The sequence below is a fragment of the Canis lupus genome, chromosome 12, assembly GCF_011100685.1.
Source record: "Canis lupus familiaris isolate Mischka breed German Shepherd chromosome 12, alternate assembly UU_Cfam_GSD_1.0, whole genome shotgun sequence".
NCBI lineage: Eukaryota > Metazoa > Chordata > Mammalia > Carnivora > Canidae > Canis > Canis lupus.
Window position 1 is genome coordinate 1,450,724 of NC_049233.1, and position 23,652 is coordinate 1,474,375.

General features: G+C 53.1%; 2 protein-coding genes across 4 annotated transcripts; both read right to left on the reverse strand.

The window, feature by feature from the left end:
* Window positions 1–5,246: 5,246 nt before the first annotated feature.
* On the reverse strand, window positions 5,247–10,222 carry NEU1 (neuraminidase 1). 2 transcript variants are annotated; one of them, XM_038553575.1, is made up of 7 exons: window positions 10,049–10,222; window positions 9,385–9,577; window positions 8,418–8,446; window positions 8,184–8,315; window positions 7,194–7,376; window positions 6,793–7,015; window positions 5,247–6,687 (listed from the first exon to the last, which is right to left on the reverse strand). In XM_038553575.1, the coding sequence occupies exons 1-7, from the start codon at window positions 10,205–10,207 to the stop codon at window positions 6,461–6,463; spliced, it is 1,146 nt and encodes a 381-aa protein (XP_038409503.1). In that variant the 5' UTR covers window positions 10,208–10,222; the 3' UTR covers window positions 5,247–6,460. The 2 variants fall into 2 exon arrangements, with proteins under 2 accessions (XP_038409503.1, XP_038409502.1); XM_038553574.1 differs by having other exon boundaries at window positions 8,184–8,446.
* Window positions 10,223–10,602: 380 nt separating this feature from the next.
* On the reverse strand, window positions 10,603–23,320 carry SLC44A4 (solute carrier family 44 member 4). Of its 2 annotated transcripts, XM_038553576.1 has the most exons (21): window positions 23,224–23,320; window positions 21,262–21,310; window positions 20,648–20,721; window positions 20,430–20,508; window positions 19,555–19,654; window positions 19,350–19,475; window positions 19,153–19,213; window positions 17,741–17,828; window positions 17,575–17,658; window positions 17,090–17,325; window positions 16,885–16,984; window positions 16,186–16,278; window positions 15,791–15,893; window positions 12,826–13,079; window positions 12,631–12,725; window positions 12,454–12,557; window positions 12,275–12,348; window positions 11,986–12,056; window positions 11,784–11,878; window positions 11,627–11,711; window positions 10,603–10,847 (listed from the first exon to the last, which is right to left on the reverse strand). In XM_038553576.1, the coding sequence occupies exons 1-21, from the start codon at window positions 23,255–23,257 to the stop codon at window positions 10,726–10,728; spliced, it is 2,127 nt and encodes a 708-aa protein (XP_038409504.1). In that variant the 5' UTR covers window positions 23,258–23,320; the 3' UTR covers window positions 10,603–10,725. The 2 variants fall into 2 exon arrangements, with proteins under 2 accessions (XP_038409504.1, XP_038409505.1); XM_038553577.1 differs by lacking the exons at window positions 16,885–16,984; window positions 17,090–17,325.
* Between the last annotated feature and the right edge of the window lie 332 nt (window positions 23,321–23,652).

The window sequence follows — 23,652 nt, forward strand, 5'->3', positions numbered from 1 at the left end:
CTACTTTTTAAAAGTAAATTCTAGGCCCAACATGGGACTTGAACTCCTGATCAAAAAGATCAGGTGTCACATGCTCTACCACTGAGCTAGCCAGGTGCCCCTAATTATGTATAATTTAAAGAAGACTAATAGGGGTGCCTGGGTGCCTCAGTCAGTTGGGCAGCTACCTTTGGCCCGGGTCATGGTCCTGGGGTCCTGGGATTGAGCCCTGCATCAGGCTTCCTGCTAAATGTCAGCCTGCTTCTCCCTCTCCACCACTTGTACTCTCTCGTGTGCTCTCGCTCTCTCTCTCTCTCTCTCTCAAATAAATAAATTAAAAAAAAATAAAGAAGACTAATAACATGTACTTACTGCTGAGCTTAAGATCTTGATATCACTAAACTTGTGGCGGGCAGATTTGACAGCCACAAAGGATATGATTTCTGGTCCCAATCTCACAGGAGTGTCAACTTCTGTTAGGACTTTTCCAGATGGGATGCCTGGGTGGCTCAGTGGGTTTAGCACCTGCCTTCAGCCCAGAGCGTGATCCTAGGGTCCCAGGACCAAGTTCCACATCGGGCTTCCTGCAGGGAGTCTGCTTCTCCCTCTGCCTGTGTCTCTGCCTCTCTCTCTCTCTCTGTGTGACTATCATAAAGAAATAAAAAATTTAAAAAAATTATAAAAAAAAAAGACTTTTCCAGAGACACTTCCCTTTACCTTGATCCAGAACAAAGTCGGAGGCCAGTTGAAGACATGGCCTTTTGTTTACAAAAGGAGGTAGCCAGCTTGTGAGCTGCAGCTTGCCAATTTGATTTTTAGAAATATTACATTCAAACATTATTTGATTCCTGAGTTTTTTAGTGGTAAATTATGCACCCAAAGTGCAGTCTTGCATTGTGAGGGTAAGGAAAGGGGACAGGAAGAACTTTCTTGTTTAATCTTCAGCCCTTTTCAGGCCTCTGGCTTTATATCCTGATGACAGATCTGAGATGCACTGAAACCCTGATTTCAGCACTAAGCATGGGCTGATATCCCCAGGGCAAGCAGGGCCTCCAACCCACTTGATTTTCTGGATTCTTGCTTTCTGTTATTCATGGTTTTTGAAGATTTCTCCTGCTTTTCTGCCAGCTAAGCCTTACACTGAAAATGTGTTCTTAAGAATATTCTACCCAGAGTATTAGGAAAGGGGCCACCTGGGTTGCTCAGGGGTTGAGCGTCTGCCTTTGGCTCAGGTCATGATCCCAGGGTGCTGGGATCGAGTCCCAACACCGGGGAACCTGCTTCTCCCTCTGCCTATGTTTCTGCCTCTGTCTGTGTGTCTCTCATGAATAAATGAATAAAATATTTTTTTTAAAAAGAATATTATAAAAGGGAAATGTACTCTTTCATTGTAATTTGGGTCAGGTTTGTTTGCTCAAAAAGAAGCGCAAGCTTTTGTCTTAGATCTTCTCTCCTAAACTTTCTTTGGGCAGAATTGATTGACCTCCTCCTGCTCCTTCTTGGTAGCAACTTCTGGTTGTGAGGACTGACTAGTGAAAAAGGGTACCTGGTGGCTGATATTTGCTTCTCAATTTCTATGATCTTTTCCTTTTTTTTTTTTTTTTAAGATTTTATTTATTTATTCATGAGAGAGAGAGAGAGAGGGAGAGAGAGAGAGGCAGAGACACAGGCAGAGGGAGAAGCAGGCCCCATGCAGGGAGCCAAACATGGGACTTGATCCCGGGTCTCCAAGATCACGTTCTGGGCTGCAGGTGGCGCCAAACCGCTGAGTCACCCAGGCTGCCCCTTACGATCTTTTCCCACCCTTTAAGGTGGACAGGGAGAGCTGAGTCGGTTCAATTCAGAACCAAGGGACTGGGGAGGGACTGGGTGGATGAAGGGGAGGGGCCTGTGCTAGGGGCCCCGGCTGCGTGCTAGAATGTGGCTGCTTGCCCTGGAGGCTCTCAATGGGCTGCCGGCTCTGTGCCATTTGTACAGGAAAACATTATACCTTCTTCTCACAGCTTCCAGACAACCTTCCAACTCCTCCTTTACATTAAAAGGGACCCCCTGTATCCATCTAGGTCCTCACCTTGAGAGCCGCTGGCCTAGCTTCTTACCCATCCTGGATTTGTCTTGCCTCCTGGATGAGGCACCCACTATGTGCCAGCTGTTGTGGTGGGCATTCAGGGTGCTGGGGTAAATGGGAGGCACTGGTTTCTTTAAACATGAATTCTTTCTACTGAAAGTTTCTCTTTTGAGATCTTTTCTACACTGTTGCGAAGTCAATTCTTCCTAAGTCTAGGCTAAATGTCTAAGACAGTTTCCCAAAGTGCAGTCCAAAGACCCCAGCATCATTCAGCCTCTCCAGCAGTTCCCATTAAAGTGTAAAGTCCCTTGGGGCACCTGCGTGGCTCCATTGGTTGGATGGTTCAGCAGCCAACTCTTGGTTTCCTCTCAAGTCATGATCTAGGGTTGTGAGACTAAGCAGCCATCAGGCTCCTCACCCAGAGGAGAGTCTGCTTGGAGGTTCTCTCTCCCTCCCTCCCCCTCTCACCCCACTAGGGTTTATCTTTTTCTCTCTCCCAAATCAGTCAATCTGTAAAATACAAAGTCTCAGACTGAATCTGCAGGTCTGGGATGGGGTCCAGGGCTCTGCCCCACGCCCTCCTGGGGAGGATCCTCTCAGCTGAGGGTTTGTGGCTAAGAAGAAACAAGATCAGGGATCCCTGGGTGGCGCAGCGGTTTGGCGCCTGCCTTTGGCCCAGGGCACGATCCTGGAGACCCGGGATCGAATCCCACATTGGGCTTCCAGTGCATGGAGCCTGCTTCTCCCTCTGCCTGTGTCTCTGCCTCTCTCTCTCTCTCTGTGACTATCATAAAAAAAAAAAAAAAAAAAGAAACAAGATCACTCTTCACAAGCCTTCTGCCACCTCTGACACAGTAGCTCATGAGTCAGACATTCATGGTATAATTTCCTCTCTTTTCTCCAGTATTGCATTTTTTAAAAGATTTATTTATTTATTCATGAGAGACACACACACAGAGAGAAAAAGAGGCAGAGACACAGGCAGAGGTAGAAGCAGGCTCCATGCAAGGAGCTGGATGTGGGACTTGATCCCGGGATTCCTGGATCATGCCCTGAGCCAAAGGCAGGCACTTAACCGCTGAGTCATCCAGGCATCCCCGGTATTGTATTTTCTTATGTATGTGTGTGTGTGTGTGTCTGTGTGTATGTTCCACATTGGGCTTGAACCCATGACCCTGAGGTCAAGACCTGAGCTAAAATGAAGAGTCAGAGTCCTATCTGACTGAGCCCACCCAGGCGACCCTTCCTCCAGTATTCCTAATGACACTGTTAGCAAGATGTGCAATTTTTAGTGGTATTTGACAGATGTCCTGGGTCTGCAGACGCCACCCGCTCCATTCCTCCTGCCTCATACCTATTTCATGATCTCCATTAGAAAATCAGGCACACACACCCCCAACCCCACTGCCTGGGTTTCTTTCTTTTTTAAAAATATTTTATTTATTTATTCATGAGAGACACACACACAGAGAGAGAGAGAGAGGCAGAGACATAGGCAGAGGGAGAAGCAGGCTCCATGCACCGGGAGCCCGATGCGGGACTCGATCCCGGGACCCCAAGACCACGCCCGGGGCCTAAGGCAGGTGCTAAACCACTGAGCCACCCAGGAATCCCCCTGGGTTTCTTTCTTTCCTCAGATGTCCCCTTGCCTCCTGCTGGCCAGATTCTTCCTCTGCAAGGGTCCCCTGCATCGTTGGGAACAGTGTGCTTTACTGGCCAAGGTAGAGTAGTGCATCAACCAGTTTAGTCTTAGTACAGGTAGGTATGAGGTGGCAAATTAAGCATTTACCCTGCCTTTTCCTACAAACCACACTTTGGAGTAACTCAAAAGCTCTGATGAGGGAAAGCTCTTTTTTTACTGAAGAATTCCAGGTAACAAATGGGATAGAAATAATAGAATTTAAAAATCAATATTTTACAACTGCTTAAAGTAACTGATTCGGACAAAACCCATCTGTGTGTGGGTGAAACCGTCAGCTGGAAGGTTGATGGAGGTACCTTACAAAGGAACGGTCAGGCTATGGCCACCTGAACCCACTGTTCACTCTCAGCTTTACTCAGAGAGGGACCAGCAGACAGGAATTGCCCCCTGGGTTGGGGGAGCCCACAGCAGAAAGCACATACTATCTGGGAAGAAATCTTATCCTCCTGTTGCCCCCACACACACACACACTGCCTCCAAATGGAATTTCAGGTTTGATAACTGGAAATGCAAAGGATGGAGGAAGAAGATGCCCCTATTTCTGCATAGATGGTATCAAGAAACAGAAAGAGAGGAAGTGAGACTGTGGATTTACCTAGACATAAGAAACATCATCAAGGGATCCCTGGGTGGCGCAGCGGTTTGGCGCCTGCCTTTGGCCCAGGGCATGATCCTGGAGACCCAGGATCGAATCCCACATCGGGCTCCCGGTACATGAAGCCTGCTTCTCCCTCTGCCTGTGTCTCTGCCTCTCTCTCTCTCTCTCTGTGACTATCATAAAAAAAAAAAAAAAAAAAAAAAAAAAACAGCATCAAAATGTAATGTAGGTTTTCTTTGGATCCTGATTTGAACAAAACAACTATAAGGGGCAGCCCAGGTGGCTCAGCGGTTTAGTGCTGCCTTTAGCCCAGGGTGTGATCTTGAAGACCCTGGATCGAGTCCCACATCGGGCTTCCTGCATGGAGCCTCCTTCTCCCTCTGCCTGTGTCTGTGCTCCCCCCCGCCCCGTGTCTCTCATGAATAAATAAATAAAATATTAAAAAAAAAACAACTATAAGCAAGATATTGAGACATTTGATGAAATTTTCCCATTGACTGGATATTAGATGATACCAGAGTTGTTAAATATTTCGGGTGGGCAATAGCATTATGGTTATAAAATAAAATGTTCCATTTTAAAGAACGAGATGCATATTTAAGAATGTAGGGGTGAGGCACGCCTGGGTGGCTCAGCAGTTCAGCACCTGCCTTCAGCTCAGGGTGTGATCCTGGAGTCCTGGGATCAAGTCCCACATCGGGCTCCCTACGTGGAGCCTGCTTCTCCCTCTGCCTGTGTCTCTGCCTCTCTCTGTGTCTCATGAATAAATTAAATCTTAAAAAAAAAAAAATCTGAGTATCCAGACATATTAAAAAAAACAAAACAAAATATTTCAACCAAGGAAAGGAAATGAAAAAATGAAAAAAGAATCAGAAGAAGCAAATATTGGACACGTGGGGTTTCATTAACTATTTTCTCTACCTTTATGCTTTTTAAAATGTCTGTAAGTGAAAAAAATTGAAGTATTACATTATTGTTCACAAATTCTGAATCAAATATAATTGCACCATATCCTCACATACAGTGAGATTATTCCATTTTTTCTGACAGAATGAATTATCCTAACATTTCTTAGAGAAGCACGTTAAAAGTAAAATAAACCTCTAACTGTAAGTGGATATGGGCCTTACTCCTCAATCTTTACCACTCTTACCACCTCATCTAGGCCTTGTATTTTCTTTCCAAACAGGAAAGCTACGGCTTTCCCACTCATCTGTAGGCTGCCCATCCTCTTCATAGCATCTGCCTTAGGATAGTGCTATTTGCTCACATACGCTTATTTTTCTGCCATGTTGGCCTGGGAGAGGCTTCCCATGTGCATTTCACGCACCTGCGCCCTGCATCACAGAGGACTCCATCTCAGCAATACAAAACAGGGCAGATTTTTAAATATCCCTTGGGGCTCCCCCTGCCACTCATTACATCTATGAAATTGAATCTGTTTTTCTGTGATAAAGAAGAGGGTAAAAGGGAAAGGAGGATTCAATTTGCTACATGAGCAATAAATGCACCAGCTTCTTCCTCAAAACTCTTCCCTGGCCACTTAAAAGTGCACACGCAGAACAGACACAAAGATGCACATTAACACAATCACACAGACTGTACAAATGCTCCTCCTCCTTCATTAAAAATGTTTAAGTTACAAATATTTCGATTTATAAATAGTCAAGGTGGGTGGTGCACCTAGTTCTTTACCCTGAATCCAAATATTGCCCTTCCAGGACTTTCACCAACCCGCTCCATAGCTAGTATCTTACCCTGGAGAGGAAGCTCAGCCTTCTCCAACTCCCTGAGTTCACATTTATTCAATTCTACAGGGCTGCCTAGCCCTGCCTAAACAAAGGACCAATCATCACCCCAGGAAGGCAGAAGGGGTAGGGGGCCAGAGCCAGCAATGATGTGCAGGGAAGCACTCTAGAGTGAGGGCAGGACTTCCTGTGTGCAGGAAGCCAGAGTTGCAGTCCTAACAGAGTGAAAGAGAAACTGGCTTTGCAAGAGGCTAGAGTCTCAAGGAAGATGGAACTGTCTTTTAGGGATCTCTAGCAGATCCTCCATGGGCCCAGGGTCCTGAGGACAATGTCCAGGCCTCCCACTTTGGTGGCAGGTGTACAGCTCAGAGTGTGCCATAGACACTGACTTTGGCCAGGGAAATGCTCTCTGTGTACTGGTTCCGGCCTTTCTCATACAGGACGTAGAGCTGGGGCGCCTGGTCCTTCCCCCCAACACTGCCCTCCAGGGCAGCCAGTGAGGAGTAGCCACTGGGGCCTGGCCACAGCTGGACTGTCTCCTTCCGCCACGAGGTACCATTACTGAAGCTCCAGCGCAGGGTCAGGTTCACTCCTGCAGAGGGTGGAGAATTGGGGAGGGAGGGGTTCTGGCCAGGCCGGCTCCAGACCACAGGGCCTCACGCCCCACCCCCACCCTCCCCACCCCCCCGACACTCACGGAATTCTGGGTGGGCTGGATTGGAGAAGAAGACAAGGCCGGAGCCAGTGGCTACAGCCCCAGCAGCCACCACAGGATCTACCAGCTCAGGGTCAAAGGTCACGTCTCGAGGCCGGATCGTGTCACAGGCATCGTAGCTGCGGAGGACGATTCGGCAGTGGCAGTGGTAGTTGTTCTGGTTGCGGGCGTTGATGACGACTGAGCCATCTGGGAGCTCATAGGGCTAAGGAGAGAGAACAAGGCTTTAGGAGGTCCCAGAGAGAGGCAGCGCCAAGGACCCCGCCCCTGAGGACGCAGGCTGGACGGCACAGGGTGGGCAGCCCGATCCTGGGTCCAGGGGTGCGATGGCGCCTGGGGGGCCGGGCGCGGGGACTGGGTTGGGGCGGCCCTGGGCTCCTGACCTGGCACTCGTCAGGGTTGAAATCGTTCTCCCGCTTGGGCTGGCCATACGGGATGCCGCTGACGCCGCTACCATACCGCCAGGAGGCGCCGTGGTCATCACTGAGGAGGCAGAAGACCCCGTCCCGCTCCAGCGTCCCATGGCCACACACGATGAGGCGGCCCTTCCGCGGATCGTGCCGCTTCTGGGGGGAAGGAAGCTGGGTGTCACTGAGGGAGATACAGCAGGGGCTCGTGAGCAGGGCAGGGGAGCCTGTCACCTCCTAAGTGTGAGAACACATCTGGCTCCCTTCAGTCCTGTCCTGGCTGAAGATCCCACAAACCCCCACTGCCTAAATGAAGGAGCTTATTCATGAAAGCGCTCCCTAAGCGCAGAATAAGCTCCTTCAGGACATGCAGGGTATTCACTGGATAGGCTGTGCACAAGACAAGGGGTCCAGCCACATGGGTGCATGGGAGCTTAGCCAAGCTCACCAAGCTGTGCCCCTTGGCACGGGCTTGTGTCTGCTCAGAGGAAGGGGTGCCTTTTTCCAGCCTGCACAGGTGCCACAAGAAACAGCATGGCCCTACTGACAACCCCCCAATGGGAAGGCAAGGGCAACATTCCACCTTCCCTTGGCATCCTCCCAGGATGTCCCTTTCTTCCAAGGGATCCCATCTAAGCAAGAACCTGACCTCACAAGACCTTCTCCCTGGGAAGAAGTCCAACTAGGGGCATCTCCCAGACTCTCCAAAAGGCAGCCTCCTCCTCCCTTCTTAGGACAGAGACCTAGAGATCCCTGGGTGGTGCAGCGGTTTAGCGCCTGCCTTTGGCCCAGGGCGCGATCCTGGAGACCCGGGATCGAGTCCCATGTCGGGCTCCCGGTGCATGGAGCCTGCTTCTCCCTCTGCCTATGTCTCTGCCTCTCTCTCTCTCTCTCTCTCTGTGTGTGTGTGTGACTATCATAAATAAACAAAAATTTAAAAAAAAAAAAAAAAAAAAGGATAGAGACCTGAATGCCAGAGCCTGGTCCAGGGGCAAACATCTCAGTGCCGATATCCAAGGAGAGATTCCGAGGTGGGCTCCAGGAAACACCATCATCTTTGCTCCACACCAACATGGTGGAGGCCACCTGGCAGCCAGCCTTGTGAGCACAGAGGGAATAGAAAAGGAATACCACTCCCGTCTCCATATCGCTCACCACTGCCCCAAGGTTCAGCCCATCTGGGGTCTCCCCATCATTTACAATGAAGGCTGTTGGAGACCACGTGCTGCCTGAAGAAAAAAAGAGAAGAAATCCAGGGTGAGTGCTCCAAAGGTGCCCTGTATAACCACTCTTTGTTAATTTCTACCTCTTGCTAGGGACCCAAGGCCTTAGAGTGGCCTCAAGGCCCTACCAGACCTGCCCCGCCTGACCTCTCTGACCTTACCTATGCTGCTCTTTCTCTCTCCATTGTGTCCCCCAGCCTCCTTCCCATTCCTCAAATACTTCTCTCTTGGAGGACCTGCACAGGCTTGTGACATCTGCCTGCTACATTGTTCCTCAGGGTTATTCTCACCTCCTTGCCTCAAAAGTCATCTATTTAAAGTTGCAGCCAATCTCCAGCACCCTGTTTTGTTTATCTCTGTTATATTGATCACTTTCCAACACAAAAACCAAATTTACCTATTATGTTTACTATCTGTCTCCCCACAGACAATATAAGCCCCACAAGGGCAGGGAGTTTTTGGTCTGCCTTATTCACAACTGTAGTCATGGAATCTTGAACTATATCTATATGTTAGTATATGTTATAACTATATGTTAGTATATAACAAGTGTTCAAAAAAAAAAAGTATTCAACTCCTAGGTGATCACAATTTCTAGATTACTTTCCTTTTTTTTTTTTATAAAGATTTATTTATTTATTTATGATAGACATAGAGAGAGGCGCAGAGACACAGGAGGAAGGAGAAGCAGGCTCCATGCCAGAAGCCTGATGTGGGACTCGATCCCGAGACTCCAGGATCGGGCCCTAGGCCAAAGGCAGGCGCTAAACCGCTGAGCCACCCAGGGATCCCAATTACTTGCCTCCTTAAGTCCCCTCTGCCCCTCAAGGACCAGGCCTCCAGCCCTCCCAGTGGTTCTATACCATCCTCAGGGCCCTCGGGCAGATCAAGCTCCCCACTCACACGACCTAACACCAGCCACTGCCACCCAGTTGTCCTTATACCCTCGTCAGTGGATCTCCGGAGAGCGATGAACTTGGCCCCTTCATCCGACGTGGACATTTTCCTCGCCTCAGCGAAGGCAAGGAGCGTACCCCGAGGAGTGGCCGTAATGAGCGGGATTCGGAAGGTGTGCACATTACCGATCTGCCTGCCGCTCACCCACAGCAGCTGCTCCATGGTGACCAGCGGCTGCACCTGCCAACGGAGGAAGGAAGGAGGGTCAGCGGACGAACGAGGCCGGAGACTTCGGGCTTTAGGAAAAGTAAGGGTGGTTCGGAGTTTCCCTGGGAAGGGCAAGATGCGGGGGCTCAGAGCGGGGGTGGGGGGCACCCAGAACAAGGAAGGGCACCGGAGGAGAGTTGGCTGCCAAGCTGGGGGCTCGGAGCGGGGAGAGCGACGAGGGGAGGAGGCGCCTCTGGGCGGCGGGGGCTGGCGGCCCACCGACGGGGAAGGAGCTCCAACGGAGGGGGCTCGGCTGGCAGGGGCTGGCAGGGGCTGGCAGGGGCACGAAGGCCGGGAGAAGGCGGGGTTGGCAGTGGACGGAGGGCGGGGCCCGGGGGCGGGAGGCTCCCTCGGGAGAGGGGACTCGGGGGACGCTGTCCCGGGGGTCCTGCGCCTGAACGACCCGCGTGGGCCGGGGACGGGGACACATGCGGGGCCACTCACCAGACTGAAGTCGTTCTTTATCCCCGCGCCCAACCCGGCCAGCGGCCACAGCAGCAGGAAGGTCGCGGCGCGTGCCCGAACCCGCCAGCCGCCCCAGCACCCCGGCACCCGCGGGCCCCCGGGTCTGCCCGGGAGCGCGGCGCCGGGCCGACCCGCCATCGCCCCCTCCTCGGCCGCCGGGACCGGGCGCCCACGGCGAGACTGGGGCTGCGGCGCGTCAGCGGACCAGGCCCTTGGCTCGCCCGCCCCGCCCCGCTCGCCCCGCCCCGCTCGCCCCGCCCCGCTCGCCCCGCCCCGAGGCCGCCCGCGGCCCCACTTCCGCGACCCGGATGGGCCCCGCACGCTCAGACCCCGCACGTGATCCTTCCGCCCTGGAGCGGGGCCTTCCAATTGGTTCCTTTCGAAGCCCCGAGCCCAGGCCCCAGACTGGAAGCTGACTGGGTGGGACCGAGGGCCGGCGCCCTGGGATGTTGTATGGGGCGGGGCCTCTCTTAAAGAGCCAGGCCGCGGAAAAGAGCTGCAAGTCGTCGTGGAGAAAATCAAAGGTCTCGGACTTTTGAGAAAACAAAATATCCACCTTTAATAATTTTCTTAAAACTACGAAATCGAAATCTAGAGGGCGGGGTGCGGCTCGGAGGCGGTGCAGGAGGGGTGCTGCCCTGGGTCGGGCGCGTCTCTCACTTCTTCCTCTTCTTGTGCCCCGGGAGGGCCTCGTTCTTCTTGCTTAGGATCTTGAGAAGGGTTTTGGACATGTAGTAGGGCCGGTCCGCCGAGCCGTCGTTCCTCTCCAGGTCTTCCACTGAGCCGCAACAGGACCGTTAGAGCGGACCCCGGGGAGGGGGGGAGTCCCGGGAGAGTCGGGGAGGCCGGGCAGGCCGCCTGGCACCCACTGGGCGGGCTGCGCAACCTCAGTGTCTCCTCGGTAAACTGAGGCCAGCATTTCATAGCGTGATAGGGCTTAATGGAAACTGCATGCCGACCGCCTACTGCCGACTGCGGTGCATACTAAACCCTGCATGCGTGTAGAACTGACCCTTGAGGGACACAGCGACTAGGGGAGCTGACCCCCAGCATTCAACAGTCCGCCTGTTGCTTTTGATCCCTCCCAAATTAACACCTATTTTGTGTTATTGTATTCTTACAATAAAATGAGCTAAGGAAAATAAAATGTTAAGAAAATCCTATGGAAAAGAAAATACGTGTGCAACATTGTACTATATTTATCAAAAAAAAAAAAAAAACCCACATAAATTGAAGTGTGGGGATTAACCCGGGATTGTTCGAGGTCATATGAGGGTGAGACAATCCCCACTCACTACAGCCACCTGCTGGGAAGGCTCTTGTGGCTAACTTGTGCCTTCTATTTTCTAGGGAAAGGTCCCAGAGGGCTTTGCGCTGAAATGCTCTTTCTTGGGAGATCCTGCCAGTCTGGCACCTCATTTCCTCCTTTCTTCTGTAAATCCCTGGTTTGAGGATGGCAGAGGAGGCTTCCTCTGACTTTGGCTCCTTTAACTCCCAAAAACCCCTAAACAATCTGGTACCTTGAAATGTGGGGGAAGTGGTAGGGAGTTCACTCACAGAAACAGAGGAAGAGTGTGTCCACACACATGCCAAAAACACTGAAGAAGCCGCTGGCGATGACATAGGCCCCCAGGATGGAGACCTGGAAGACACAGGGCGCCTTAGAGTTCCTTTCTGGGGTTGGCTTGTGAGGCAGAGCCGGGGAGTCACTCACCATGATGGGCAGCCAGTAGTAGTTGAGGGCGGGGTTTTCAAAGTGTCTACCCAGCCCCTGGATGCGACCGGTGAAAAAAAAAAAGGACAGGACCCCTGTGGGAGAGGCGTCAAGGTCAGTGTCACCACTACTCTGTGGTCACCTCTTCCACTGCCTTGCGCCTCTGCCCTCTGTCCCCGTAACTCCCAGCCCTGGCCCTTACCAACACCTCCAACCACCAGCAGCTTCCCGAAGAGCAGCAACAAGTCTGTAACTTTATCCAGCACAACCACCCTGTATGGGAAGTAGAGGTGGGTCAGGCATGAGGGGCCTGGCAGGGCCAGGAACTGGATTGGCGATATCAGCTGCTGTGACAGATGCAAAATGAAAATGGTTCACACTTCAAGATGGAGGCAGCAGAGCAACAAGCCGTGCTTGAGGCCCTTCAGAGCACAGCATGCCCATGAAGCTGGCCTTGGGGGGGCGATCAGGGGGGTGGAGGATAGCCCAACCTGACAATGTTCCGCATGAGCAGCATGAAGGCATTTTTGGCGGAGACACAGAAATTCTTCCCGTAGACGGCGATCTGAGTGAGGTTGAAAAGTCAGAATTACCTGTGTGGAGCTTGCCAGGGCAGGGGCCTGGGCCAGGGAACCCCAGAACAAGGGGCTGCTTGTGCAGTGGGGCTCACCATGATGTAGGCATTGCGGTTTAGGAACTTGATAAACTTCTCCAGACACCAGAGGCAGCACTTAAAGCAGCACATGATGCAGCGGGCCATAGGGTTCTGGGATCCTGGGAGTAAAGGGGGAGCTTATGTTTGGTCACTGGCCCCTGACAGCCCCTCCCTGAGGGGCCAGCTGCTCACCTCTCAGTTTGTTGTCAATGTACTCCAGAATGACTCGGGCCATCTGCACGAGGGTCAGGATGAGAGCTCCAAAGGCCAGCGACCCAGTGTGGTAGCTGCAGGAGGGTTGGGGGGCGGGGGGCGTGGGCAGAGATGGCTCCAGGACCCCTGAGGCTCCCAGGCTCCCCATTCCCAGCCCCCTTGCCCTGACCTTACCGGAGTGTACGGATGAAGGCAGAGCTCAGGGGGAAGGTGGGGATGTCCTGGGGCTTCTGGAAAGCCCAGTAGAAGGAGGCAAAGGCCCCAGCCAGGACACACTGGCCCAGGGCCAGTACCCAGTTGACAGTCCAGAATAGTGCCAGGACCACATAGATTTGCAAGTTGAAGAGAGAACGCTGAACCAGGCCCGTGGATGAGTAGCTCTGGAAGATACACCTCAGCCCTGGGCACGAGGAGTTCACTGGCTGGGCCTGGGGGTGACAGAGTAGGCTCACTCCCAGCCAACTCCTGCCACTCCCGGAGTAGAGAGAGAATAGCAGCCGCCCCCAGCTGAGGAAGCCACTTCCTTCCAGGAGATCCTTCTCCGGGTTCGTGTTGGGTTCATACTGCCTACTGTGTGACAGTGATTAGTTTTCCTCCAGGCTCCAAGTGGGTACAAGAGCTCCCAGTCTACGCAGGCCCAGCCTTAATGGTGTGGAGGCAAGTGTGACCAGCCCCTAGCTCTCTCCCTGGCACTCAGTCAGCAATCTCCTCTAAAACAGCACCTGCAACTTCAACCAACATGCTTTCTAGCAAAAATGAATGGACTGGGTATAGATGGTATAAAGGAGTTACTCTTAATCTTGTTGGGTGTGATAATGGTAGAGTGGTTATGCTTTTTGTTTTTTTTTCAAATTTATTTTATTTTTTTGGTTATGCTTCTTTTGTAAGATTTTATTTTTTTTTTATTTTTTTTTAATAGCTAACATTTATTTTTTTTTAATTTTTATTTATTTATGATAGTCACAGAGAGAGAAAGAGAGAGAGGCAGAGACACAGGCAGAGGGAGAAGCAGGCTCCATGCACCGGGAGCCCGATGTGGGATTCGATCCCGGGTCTCCAGGATCGCGCCCTGGGCCAAAGGCAGGCGCCAAACCGCTGCGCCACCCAGGGATCCCTTTTGTAAGATTTTAAAATTTATTTTATTTTTTATTTTTAAAGATTTTATTTATTTATTCATGAGAGACACAGAGAGAGGCAGAGACACAGGCAGAGGGAGAAGCAGGCTCCATGCAGGGAGCCCGATGTGGGACTCATCCAGGGTCTCCAGGATCACACCCCGGGCTGCAGGCGGCGCCAAACTGCTGCGCCACCGGGGCTGCTCTTAAAATTTATTTTAGAGAGGGAGAGTGTGAGCAGGGGCGGGGGCAGAGGGAGAGGGAGAAACATGGGACGCCTGGGTGGCTCAGTGGTTGAGCATCTGCCTTCAGCCCAGGGTGTGATTCTGGAGTTCAGGGACCGAGTCCCACATCGGGCTCTGCATGGAGCCCGCTTCTCCCTCTACCTGTGTCTCTGCCTTTCTCAGGAATGAATGAATGAATGAATGAATGAATGAATCTTTAAAAAAAAAAAAGGAGAAGCAGACTCCCCACTGAGCAGGGAACATGACACAGGGCTTAATCCCACCACCCTGAGATCATGACTTGAGCTGAAATCAAGAGTCAGATGCGTAACCACCCAGGGGCCCTGAAAATACTTATCTGTCGGGGTGCCCAGCTGGCTCAATCAGTAGAGCATGTGACTCTTGATCTCGGGTTGTGAGTTTGAGTTTCACACTGGGGGGTAGAGATTACTTAAAAAAGAAGAGTAAAAAGTCATTGTATGTCCAGACTCAATCTGATGTGTTTACAGGTGGATTGGCACTTATGTCCAGAATTTGCCTTTAAGGAAACTCCGAAAAAAAGAATTGTGGGAACAGAGGGGGTGGGTGGAGATGGATGAAAACAAGGACAGTGTGTGGGGACATCTGCCTCTGGCTCAGTTCAGGATCCCGGGGTCCTGGGATCAGTCCCTCATTGGGGTCCCCACGGGGAGCCTGCTTCTCCCTCTGTCTGTGTCTCTGCCTCTTTCTGTCTCTCGTGAATAAATAAATTAAAAAAAAAAGAAAAGAAAGGAAAACAAGGACAGTGGGAAATTGAGGGTTTGTATGTGTTTCAAAATCTCCATAATAAAAAATAAAAAACACAGAAGTAAAAAAACAACCCTTCCCAGCAAATGTGACAAAAATCTTGAGAATTGATGAAATTGCTGAGTGTGTGTTTGAAATTTTACAATAAGAATATAAACCACCGTCCCGCTTTGTAATTGTGGGTTTGTGTCAGTCTCTGCTGCTAGATCCTGAGCAAGCTGGAAGGAAGAACCAGGTCATTTGGAGCTTTGCATAGCTGGTGCCTGGCACAGGGTGGGTCCTCCCTAAATGTAAACCAGCCTCCCTTGCCTGTATTAGAGTGCGAATGCCCTGAGCAAAGCCGCTGGTCCCTGCCTCCAGAAGTGGCCGCATGAAGGCTCTGAGAACAGCAAATGCCCTGCAGTCTGGGGCCACTTTCTGGGAACCTTGCAGGGGAGAGTGCGGGGAAGCAGCTTCTTTCTCTGCTCTTCCCCCAGGACTCCTGCCTGCCTATTGCCTCGGGCACTGCGTTCGCAGGGAAAAAGACTTTAAAAAACCAAACAACACCCATCTACAGTTATCAGCTCTTATCAGGTGCCAGACATTGTACAAAGCACTTTATGTGCCTGATGTCGTTCAATCTTCTCAGCCACCCCCAGAGGCAGGTATGATTGTCTCCATTTTACAGATGAATGGACTGAGACTGGAGGCTGCAGTGGCTCATAGTCCTCCTGGCAGAGGCAAGTCCAGGGGAGGGTGGAAGTGCTGGTACTGGGCTTTCCCAGGGCCGCATGCTGCCTCCAGCCTGTTTCCTTCTCTGAGTAACGGGTGGCTGAGTGGGAGCACAACCAGCTCTGGAGTCCCTGGCTAGCTCCCTTTCTGGTTCTGCTGGGGGCCTGTTGTGTGACCTTGAGGGAAGTCCTTTTTTTCTCTGGCCCTCAGTCTCTGCCGAGCAATTAGGGATTTGGACCAGCTGGCCCTCAGGTCACCCCAGCCCTACTGGTGCCCCCTCCATGTCCATAGCAGTTCCCTCACCATAGGGTTGCATGATGTATTCATTTGCACTTTCCCACAGCTGGGCAAGCTGGCGTTGGGCGCCCAGAGGACGTATTGGGGTTGCCCCGATGTAGCCAGGTACCCAGAGGGTAGTCAAGGAAGAAGGTATAGTCACATGGGGTCTCCACAGGTCCCCTCCTCAGGGACATCTTCCCAGGTACTTGTACAGGTTGTTTACTGCACAAAGTGTTGGAAATCAGCCTGGGCTCAGTCTTTCAACTCTGTCCAGCGACAGGGCTGTGTCTGCCCAGAGGAAGGGGCACTTTCTCCCAATTGCACTACAGCATCATACTGGCAAATATTGCCCCTTCCCCTACCCCCCATCCCGCCCTCACCCCCGCCCCAGGAGGGCTTGCCACGTGGGCAAAGGATACAGGGCGGTCATGGCCCAATAGACAATGCAAATGAGCAGGAGGACAAAGGTGACCAGTGGGTAGAACAGGGTAGACATCATGTGCCCCACAGCCCTGTAGGGAGGTAAAAGCAGTCCATCGCTATGGCCGCAGTCCCTAGCGCCCACCCACCTTCCAGTGGGGCTGATCCTGGCCAGGTCCCTGCCTCTGTCCTTGCCAGGGCCTGCTCTGCCCCCCAGGCTGGGTGCACAGTAGGTCCTCATTGAACAAAATGGAATGGACTGAATGGAATAAATCAGGCTCAAGAATCAGAGAAGCCACCTGGGGCAGCCTCAGGGCTTCAGGGCAAGTAAGAGAATAGAGTCCTTAAAGTATGATCTTTTGACAGATTTGGCAGGTAGGTCCTGGTTGTGAATAAGCTGCTGCTTCTCCTCCTTGCCTGGGTTCCTGCTCTGCACCACCACCACCACCACCACAACGCTGCTCCTGATGGAGGGGCTGCTTCATGTTCTGGGAACCCAAGACACTAACTCATTTAATCCTCTACAAAGTAAGAACTATTGCCCCCACTTCACAGACAGGTAAGCTGAGTCACAGCCGTGTTAACCGCAGCGTCTTTCTGCCCTTCCCCTTCAGGGCCACCGGCCACCTTCCCAGCACTGCCACGCCATGCCTCTGCCCCTGTCCTCTGCCCCATCTCCCTCCCGGACAGGTTCTGACTTGCTGGCCTCCTCCAGGAGGGCAATGGCGATGCGAATCCGCTGCCGCAGGAAGATGAGCATCAGCAGCAGGATGCCTTCGAGCACGGCCAGCACGATCACTGAGAGTGGACAGGCAGCAGAGAGGCCTGCGTCAGGCCGGGGCCCAGCGCGGCCCCAGGCGGCCCTCGGGTGGTTGGTGGTGAGGGGCCGGGCGGGGCACTCACGGGCCGCCAGCCAGGTCTCCTGAACGTTGCGGTAGGCGCTGAGGTTGGTGGTGATGCCCAGCTGGGTGATGGAGGCACCCTCATCCCGCAGCACTCGGTACTCCTCCCAGCAGTGGTAGATGCCATATGCCAGCACGCCCAGCACCCCGAGGATCAGCACTAGCACCAGGGGCCCGGCCACCAGGCGCAGAAGCAGGATAAACAGCAGGCTCAAGACCAGAGCCACACCTAGGGCACTGCAGGCAGGGTGGGGTAGGTGAGGCCCTCCCCCCTAAATCTTATCCCTTTCAGAAGCTCCCAAATGCCTCACACTCTCAATATCCTCAGGTTAGACTCCCTTTTTCTTATAAATCTCGTTGGGTTTGGGGTCAGTTCTGAGCTCTGGCTCCTTCTCTGTCCAAGTCTCTGTTTCAGATGTTGGGCTAGGAGACAGAGGATTGGGGAGGGCAGCAGGGAAGGAGGGAGTAGGAGAATCGGTGACTCACGTGAGAATCCAATACCAGGATTGGGCAAAATCTTCAAAGATCTTAACACTGATGTCTCGGGCGTTGAGGATGTCAAAAAGACCACTGTTGGAGAGGGACAGAGTCGGGTGGGGCTGCTGCCGGGGAAGGGTGTGGGACGGAGATGCGGGTACAGGAGGATGCCCACCTGATCCCCTGGGAGATGGAGGTGTTGCTGGAGATCCCTGGGAGTTCAGGTGGAGTGCTATTCAAGAACGGAACACAACGCCCCAGAGCTGGAGGGAGAGAACCAGCGGGCTCCTGGGTGGGAGGGCCCAGAGTTTTACCTTCAAGGCCTCTGGCCTCCACCCAGAGCCCCAGTGGGCCTTAGGGAAGGGAGGAGAGAGATGGGCTTTGACCTCCCCACAGAGAGCTGCTCCTGACTGCACAGCCAAGAGGGCGCTCCTGCCCCACACAGCCCTGTCCAGCTTCCTTCACTGTCTCTCAGGACCCCTCTTCCTCCAGTCCTTGCTGCTTCCGGGTTGAGACCCTCATTTCCTCTGGCCTGACTCTTACACTCCACCCTTAACCCACCATTATAACCCACCACTCTCGAGAACCAGGGAGACTATGCTTCATCATTCTAAGGCTCTACATCATTCTGCAGCTCAGACACTTCCAGAAGCTCTGCTCTGGAGTGCCCGTGCTCCCTGGCCAGTTCAAAGCCCCTGCATTGGGGCTCAGCCCACTTTCCCCTCACCTCTGTACCTCTGCTCTCTGGCGAGCTTCTCACTGAGCGTTCTCTGTCAAAAAGTCCCATCCATTACTCCCAGTTGAGCTCCATCTCCATGTCCTGTCCTCCAAGAAGCCTTCTCACCCCTTTCCCATCTTCTAAGGCACCTATTATGTGCCTAAAGAGCCATTTATCTCCACCCTCCCAATGACTTTACTAAGCAGGCTGGCTTTGGCATTTACATTCTAAAGGTGAGGAAAAAAGGCTCAGAGAGGTTGAGTTATTGGTCCAAGACCACAGGATTGGAAAGTGCTGGAATCTAGATCTGGGTTTGGAGCATTCGTTTGAGCTACTTTGTATTGTACTTATATCGAAAATCGGGTATTGTTTCTCATGCTATAATTAAAATTTTCTTCTATTAAAAAATAACTTTGACTATTGGAAAGAAGAACATATAGGAAAAATTGAAAAGTCAATTATGATCCCAATCACCCAGCCACGTTTGCTTGTGAGTAGGGATGGACATCTAGTCTGTTCCCAGTGCACAGACATTAACGTGTGTGGGTATATTTTCCCAGGTGTGTTTCCCTGAAACACTCATGCAATGTCTTTGCCAACATCTCTGATCTCTGCCCCTAAAATGTAGCTCAAACAGGAAGCAGCATCTGCCCTGCGTCTCTCCTGGGTGCCTGGTGCCCAGCACGTGCGCGATAAACAGAGCATCTGACTACAGGATCAGGCTGCGGAGAGTGAAATGAAGACCGAGTGCTAATTCCAGTCCTGCCAGACAAGCTGTATGGCTTTACTCTTTCTGGGCCTGGTTTCTTCATTTGAGCAATAAGAAAATAGGACTAGATGCTGCCCGAGGAGAGAATGCAGCTTCTCACCTGGAGTGGAAGGGAGGAGGAAACCGGGGCAGAGCTCCTGCTGCAGACTCTGGATCACTGGCTGGGAGCCGGGGAGGACACGTAGACACAGAGCAGGATGAAGGAGGGAGCCCCCACAACACCACTACCATAGTCCCCTTCCCCCACCCATGTGACTCCTCCTTGACCACAGCAATGACATTACAGGCAGCTCTCACCATATCCCAGGGCACCCCTGGCAGACAAAAGTTCCTGTTTGCCGTGTAGAAGACCTCCCCCACCTTCTCTGAGAGCTGGTTGACCTCCACGGTCCATGCGTCCTCGGGGCAGGAGGACACACACACCTGGGGGCAGAGAGCATGCTGAGGAGCTGGGGCCTGGACCCTGGGGCCATCTGGGTAAAGGCAGGTCCCAGGGTCTGACCTGGGGTGTGGGACACTGCAGGCCATTCTCAGCGACTGTGATGACATTGGCGGTTAGGACGCAGCTGAAGATGTTGAAGTAGAGAAGATATGGTTTATCTCTGCGGGAGGGAAGGAAGTGTGGGTCTCAGGTCCTCGTCAGGTGCGAGGAGAGGGGAGGACTGCCAGGGCCCAGCGGAGGGTGGTGGGGGGCCCACACCCTGATGCACACTGCTCAGCAACTGGCCTTAAGAAGCTCAGGTCAGCTGGGGAGATACAGGAAGCACCGGAAAATTTTCTAGAGTAATTGAGCATCGGAACTGCTAACAAATGTTAAGAATTTTATGACCTTGAGCAAGTCACTTCACTGCCCACTGCCTCAATTCCATCAGGTGTAAGGCAATAGTACCTACTTCACAGGGCTTGAATGAGCTTGTGTGTGCAAAGTACACCATCTGCCTGGAACGTAGTAAACCCTGCATAATTGTTAAGGTTTTATTATTTACTGGAAGCGTCCTGCATGCGGAACTGATGGCATGGCTTCGGGGATCACCCCGGTGTTTCAGGTGAAGAAATCAAAGCTCAGACTGGTTGACCACCTTGCCCAAGGCCATGCGACCAGAACCTACTGAGCCCAGCTGGGGACTCAAATGCCAAATTCTGAACTTTAAAACCTATGCACTTAACCATGGTTCTGTCTCCCATTACTGGGGACACTCAAAAGCCAACTGGCCAGGAATGGAGGCTCTTCAATGTGGCTTAGAGTGGTGAGACTCAGAGAGGATAGTGGCAGGTGAGCAACAGAGGAAGGAGCTGGAGCCTGAGTGCTGGGATCGTGTTCTCTGCCCGCTGTCCACCTCACCTCTCGTCTGCCCCTCTCCCTGCCTTCATACTCACTTGTTGGCTCCCACCCCACAGTAGGCCCCAGTAGAGTTCCTGGGGTAGAGGACTTGCCGGGGGTCTCCATACACCCAAGCTGGAAGCAGACACAGAGATGAATCACCAGAGGGCCGGACTTCGGGGTGAGGTGGTGGGGAGCAGCCTCAGGGATGGCTCCTGCCCTGGTTCCTGCCCCCAGCCACTGCCCCCATGCTGCTCCGCTGCTGGAAACTCACCCACGATCCCCACCACGATGTAACCCAGAATGAAGAGAAGGAAGAGGACACAGCAGATGACATCTGTGCAGCTCCTGGGAGAGAAGTGGGGGAAGCCTTTGGAGGGGGAGGCAGGGCATGTGGCCTAGAGGTATCACAAGTTGGAGTTTGGGGGATGCTGGAGAATGGGCCTCAGTAGGTTTTATTTTATTTTTCTAAGAAAATCTTTTTCTCACAATGCACCAGGAAATAAATACAAGTGATTGTTTCCATGTGTCCTCAGGAAGGAGAGGGCACCAAAATAACCCCAAAAAACAAAAAAAAAACCACACCAAAATAACCATTTTTTGGGTGACAGAAATACTTCTGAAGTATGACACAGAGAAGTGAACACCTCATAAGTGCCTGGCTGGATGAATTTGCCCAAAGAGCACACGCCCAGGTCAAGAAACAGAACATCCCAGCACCCCAGAAGCCCCCTTGTGCCCGCTCCAGACTCAAACATTCACCCATGGGCATCATTCTCCTGGGGCAGGAGTTCTCTTTTTTATGACCTTCTTACCAATATTTCAGTAAAATACAAAGCAAAATCAAGATCCCCCACCCCCTAATTGGAGGCAGTGCCCAGAACTTACCTGTTCCTGATGGGACCTCGAAAGGAGGGGTCATATTTGGCCGGTTTCCCTGAGAGGTACGGGCAGGAGTATGGAGAGTGAGGCCCTAAGCAGATGGCTCCCCATCTCCTGTCCCTCCTGCATCTGCATCCTGCCCTGAAGCGGGATCCTACCGGGGCCCAGGATGCCCCTGTCCCTCCAGAGTTCAAGGTGGGAGGAGGTGGGGAGATGGACTGGGGTAGGGCTGACAGGAGAATTGGAGAGTAGGAGACAGAGGTGGGATTAGGGCCTGGTCAGCAGCTTGACTGCTCACCACGAATTCTACCAAGTTGGCTTTGGAAGGAGGGGGAAGGGGGGTCTTTTCAGGTTGATTCCAGCTCCTATCTTGAGGCTGGCAGCCAGGGATATAGCCTTCACCTCCTGCTCACTTCCTGCCCCATTTGTCCTGTGTCTCCCTCCCCTGCGATGTGGGACTCTGAGTCAAGCCACCTCTGGCTCTTACGCCCCAATCCTTATCCCTCTCCGCTCCCTGTACTCCAACCAGGGTGGGCGCAGATCCACAGCAGCACCTGAGGGAGGTCACAGCCCCTCCCCACAGCTGCCCCAGCCCTACCTCTGCCCTCTGGCCCAAGGCCATGGGGAAAGAGCCTGGAGCCCAAGGCATTAACTCCTACAAGGAGGGCCCCTATTTTCCTGCTCCCCACCTCATCTCTGCTAAAGGGGACCCCAGGCTACTGCCAGTCTCTGGGTGAGCAGTCAGGGTGATACCTAAGCCTGGCTGTTGAGACTGTGGGCGGTTTCGATTGTGGCCATGTCCTGTTCCTGGTCCTCCCTGAGTACACACGGGGAGGAGGTGGGGCCTGCAGCTAGGGTCCCCTGTTGGCACCGAGGAGAGGAGCGGGGACAGAGGGCTGGGCAAGAGTGTGGGAAGGGGTGGGATTCATTTTCTTTAGGTGTTCTGGACTCTGTCCCTCCATGGCTCTCAGACGTGAGATCAATGATTGACCCAAAGCTGTTCCAGGAAGTCTACTGGGGAGTCTTTCTGGCTCCTTCCCCTGACCTGCTTGGGCCCGACTTCTGCCTCTGAGAGGCCCCTCCCTCTTGAGATTCCCTCCCACGCAGACCTGGGGCTCAGACCCCCAAGCCCCAAGGGACCCTCACTGTTCATGGGGATTCCAGAGGCTGCCGCTCCAGTTCCTTCTCCTCTAGACCCCCCACCCCTAATCCTCAGGGTCTCTGGGACAGGCTCCTGGCCCTGGTTTCTCACAGAGTGCAGATAGGCTCCCTGTTCCTGCTCCCCTCAGGCCTTACCCTTCACGAACCCCTTGTGAAGTCCCTACCCCTGTCTCTCACGATATCCTGAGAAGGCCCCCCTCCTAACAGAGACCCCAGAGGCAGGCCCCGGTCCCCTCTCCACTGAAACCTCCAGCCTAACACCTCACAGGAACCCCCAGACACACCCCACTCCTGCCATTACTGCTCACACAGACCCTGGCAGGCCAACTTCTAGCACCTTTTCCCTTCAGAGACCCAGGGTCTAAGGCTGAAACCCCACCTCCTGACAGGGGCCCAGACCCCAGCCTCGCCCCTCACCGGCTCTGCAGCACGTAGACCCTCCCAGTCCCCGAGCCCCATCTTCCTGTTCAGGACACTGACCCTGCCTTTTGCCATTCAGGCTTTGCTTTCCAGGGCCCTGCCCTGAGGGACCCAGATTCCAGCCCCAACTCCTCACAAGACCCCAGCCTCACTCCCCAAAAGCTCCCAGGTGAAGGACCTCAGCTCCTGAACCCCATCTTCCTCCCAGGACTCTGACTCTACTTCCTTCCATGAGCTCTTTCCAGACCCTCCCTTCAGGGATCCAGGACTTCCCTCAGCTTCTCTCCCTGGGGCCAGCCCCAACCATCATTCCCCCAGAGCTGGCCCAGGCTGGCCACCCCTGCTCCCATCCTGGGCCTCACACCACAGCCTCACCCTCAGACTCACCATAGGCCTCATTCCTGTCCTGTTTTCCCCCCATGGTTCGGTCTCCCGAGTGCTCGGAGCCAGGGAGACCTAACGACTCACCTGCTGCCCGCCCCGCCCTCCCACACGTCACAGCCCCACCTCCGCCTGTGGTCCTGACACACTAGTTCCTCCTGCACGCAGAGCCTGGGCAGTGCCCTGGAGAGGACTGGAAGGCCAAGCCCGTGACCGGCTCAGGGCTGCTTGCAGCGGGGTTCCATGGGCCACAACACACTCTAAGGAAATCCTTCAGGTTTTTGCAAATTACTCTAGCTGTGGTACACTCACACCTATGCTCTCCTCCCAAAGATCCAGTGTTGATTGAGGTTGGCCTTTTAGCCATCAACTGGACCCTGACCACCCTGGTCTCCCCACCTTCTCCCTCAGGTGGCTGTCCACACCAGCCACACC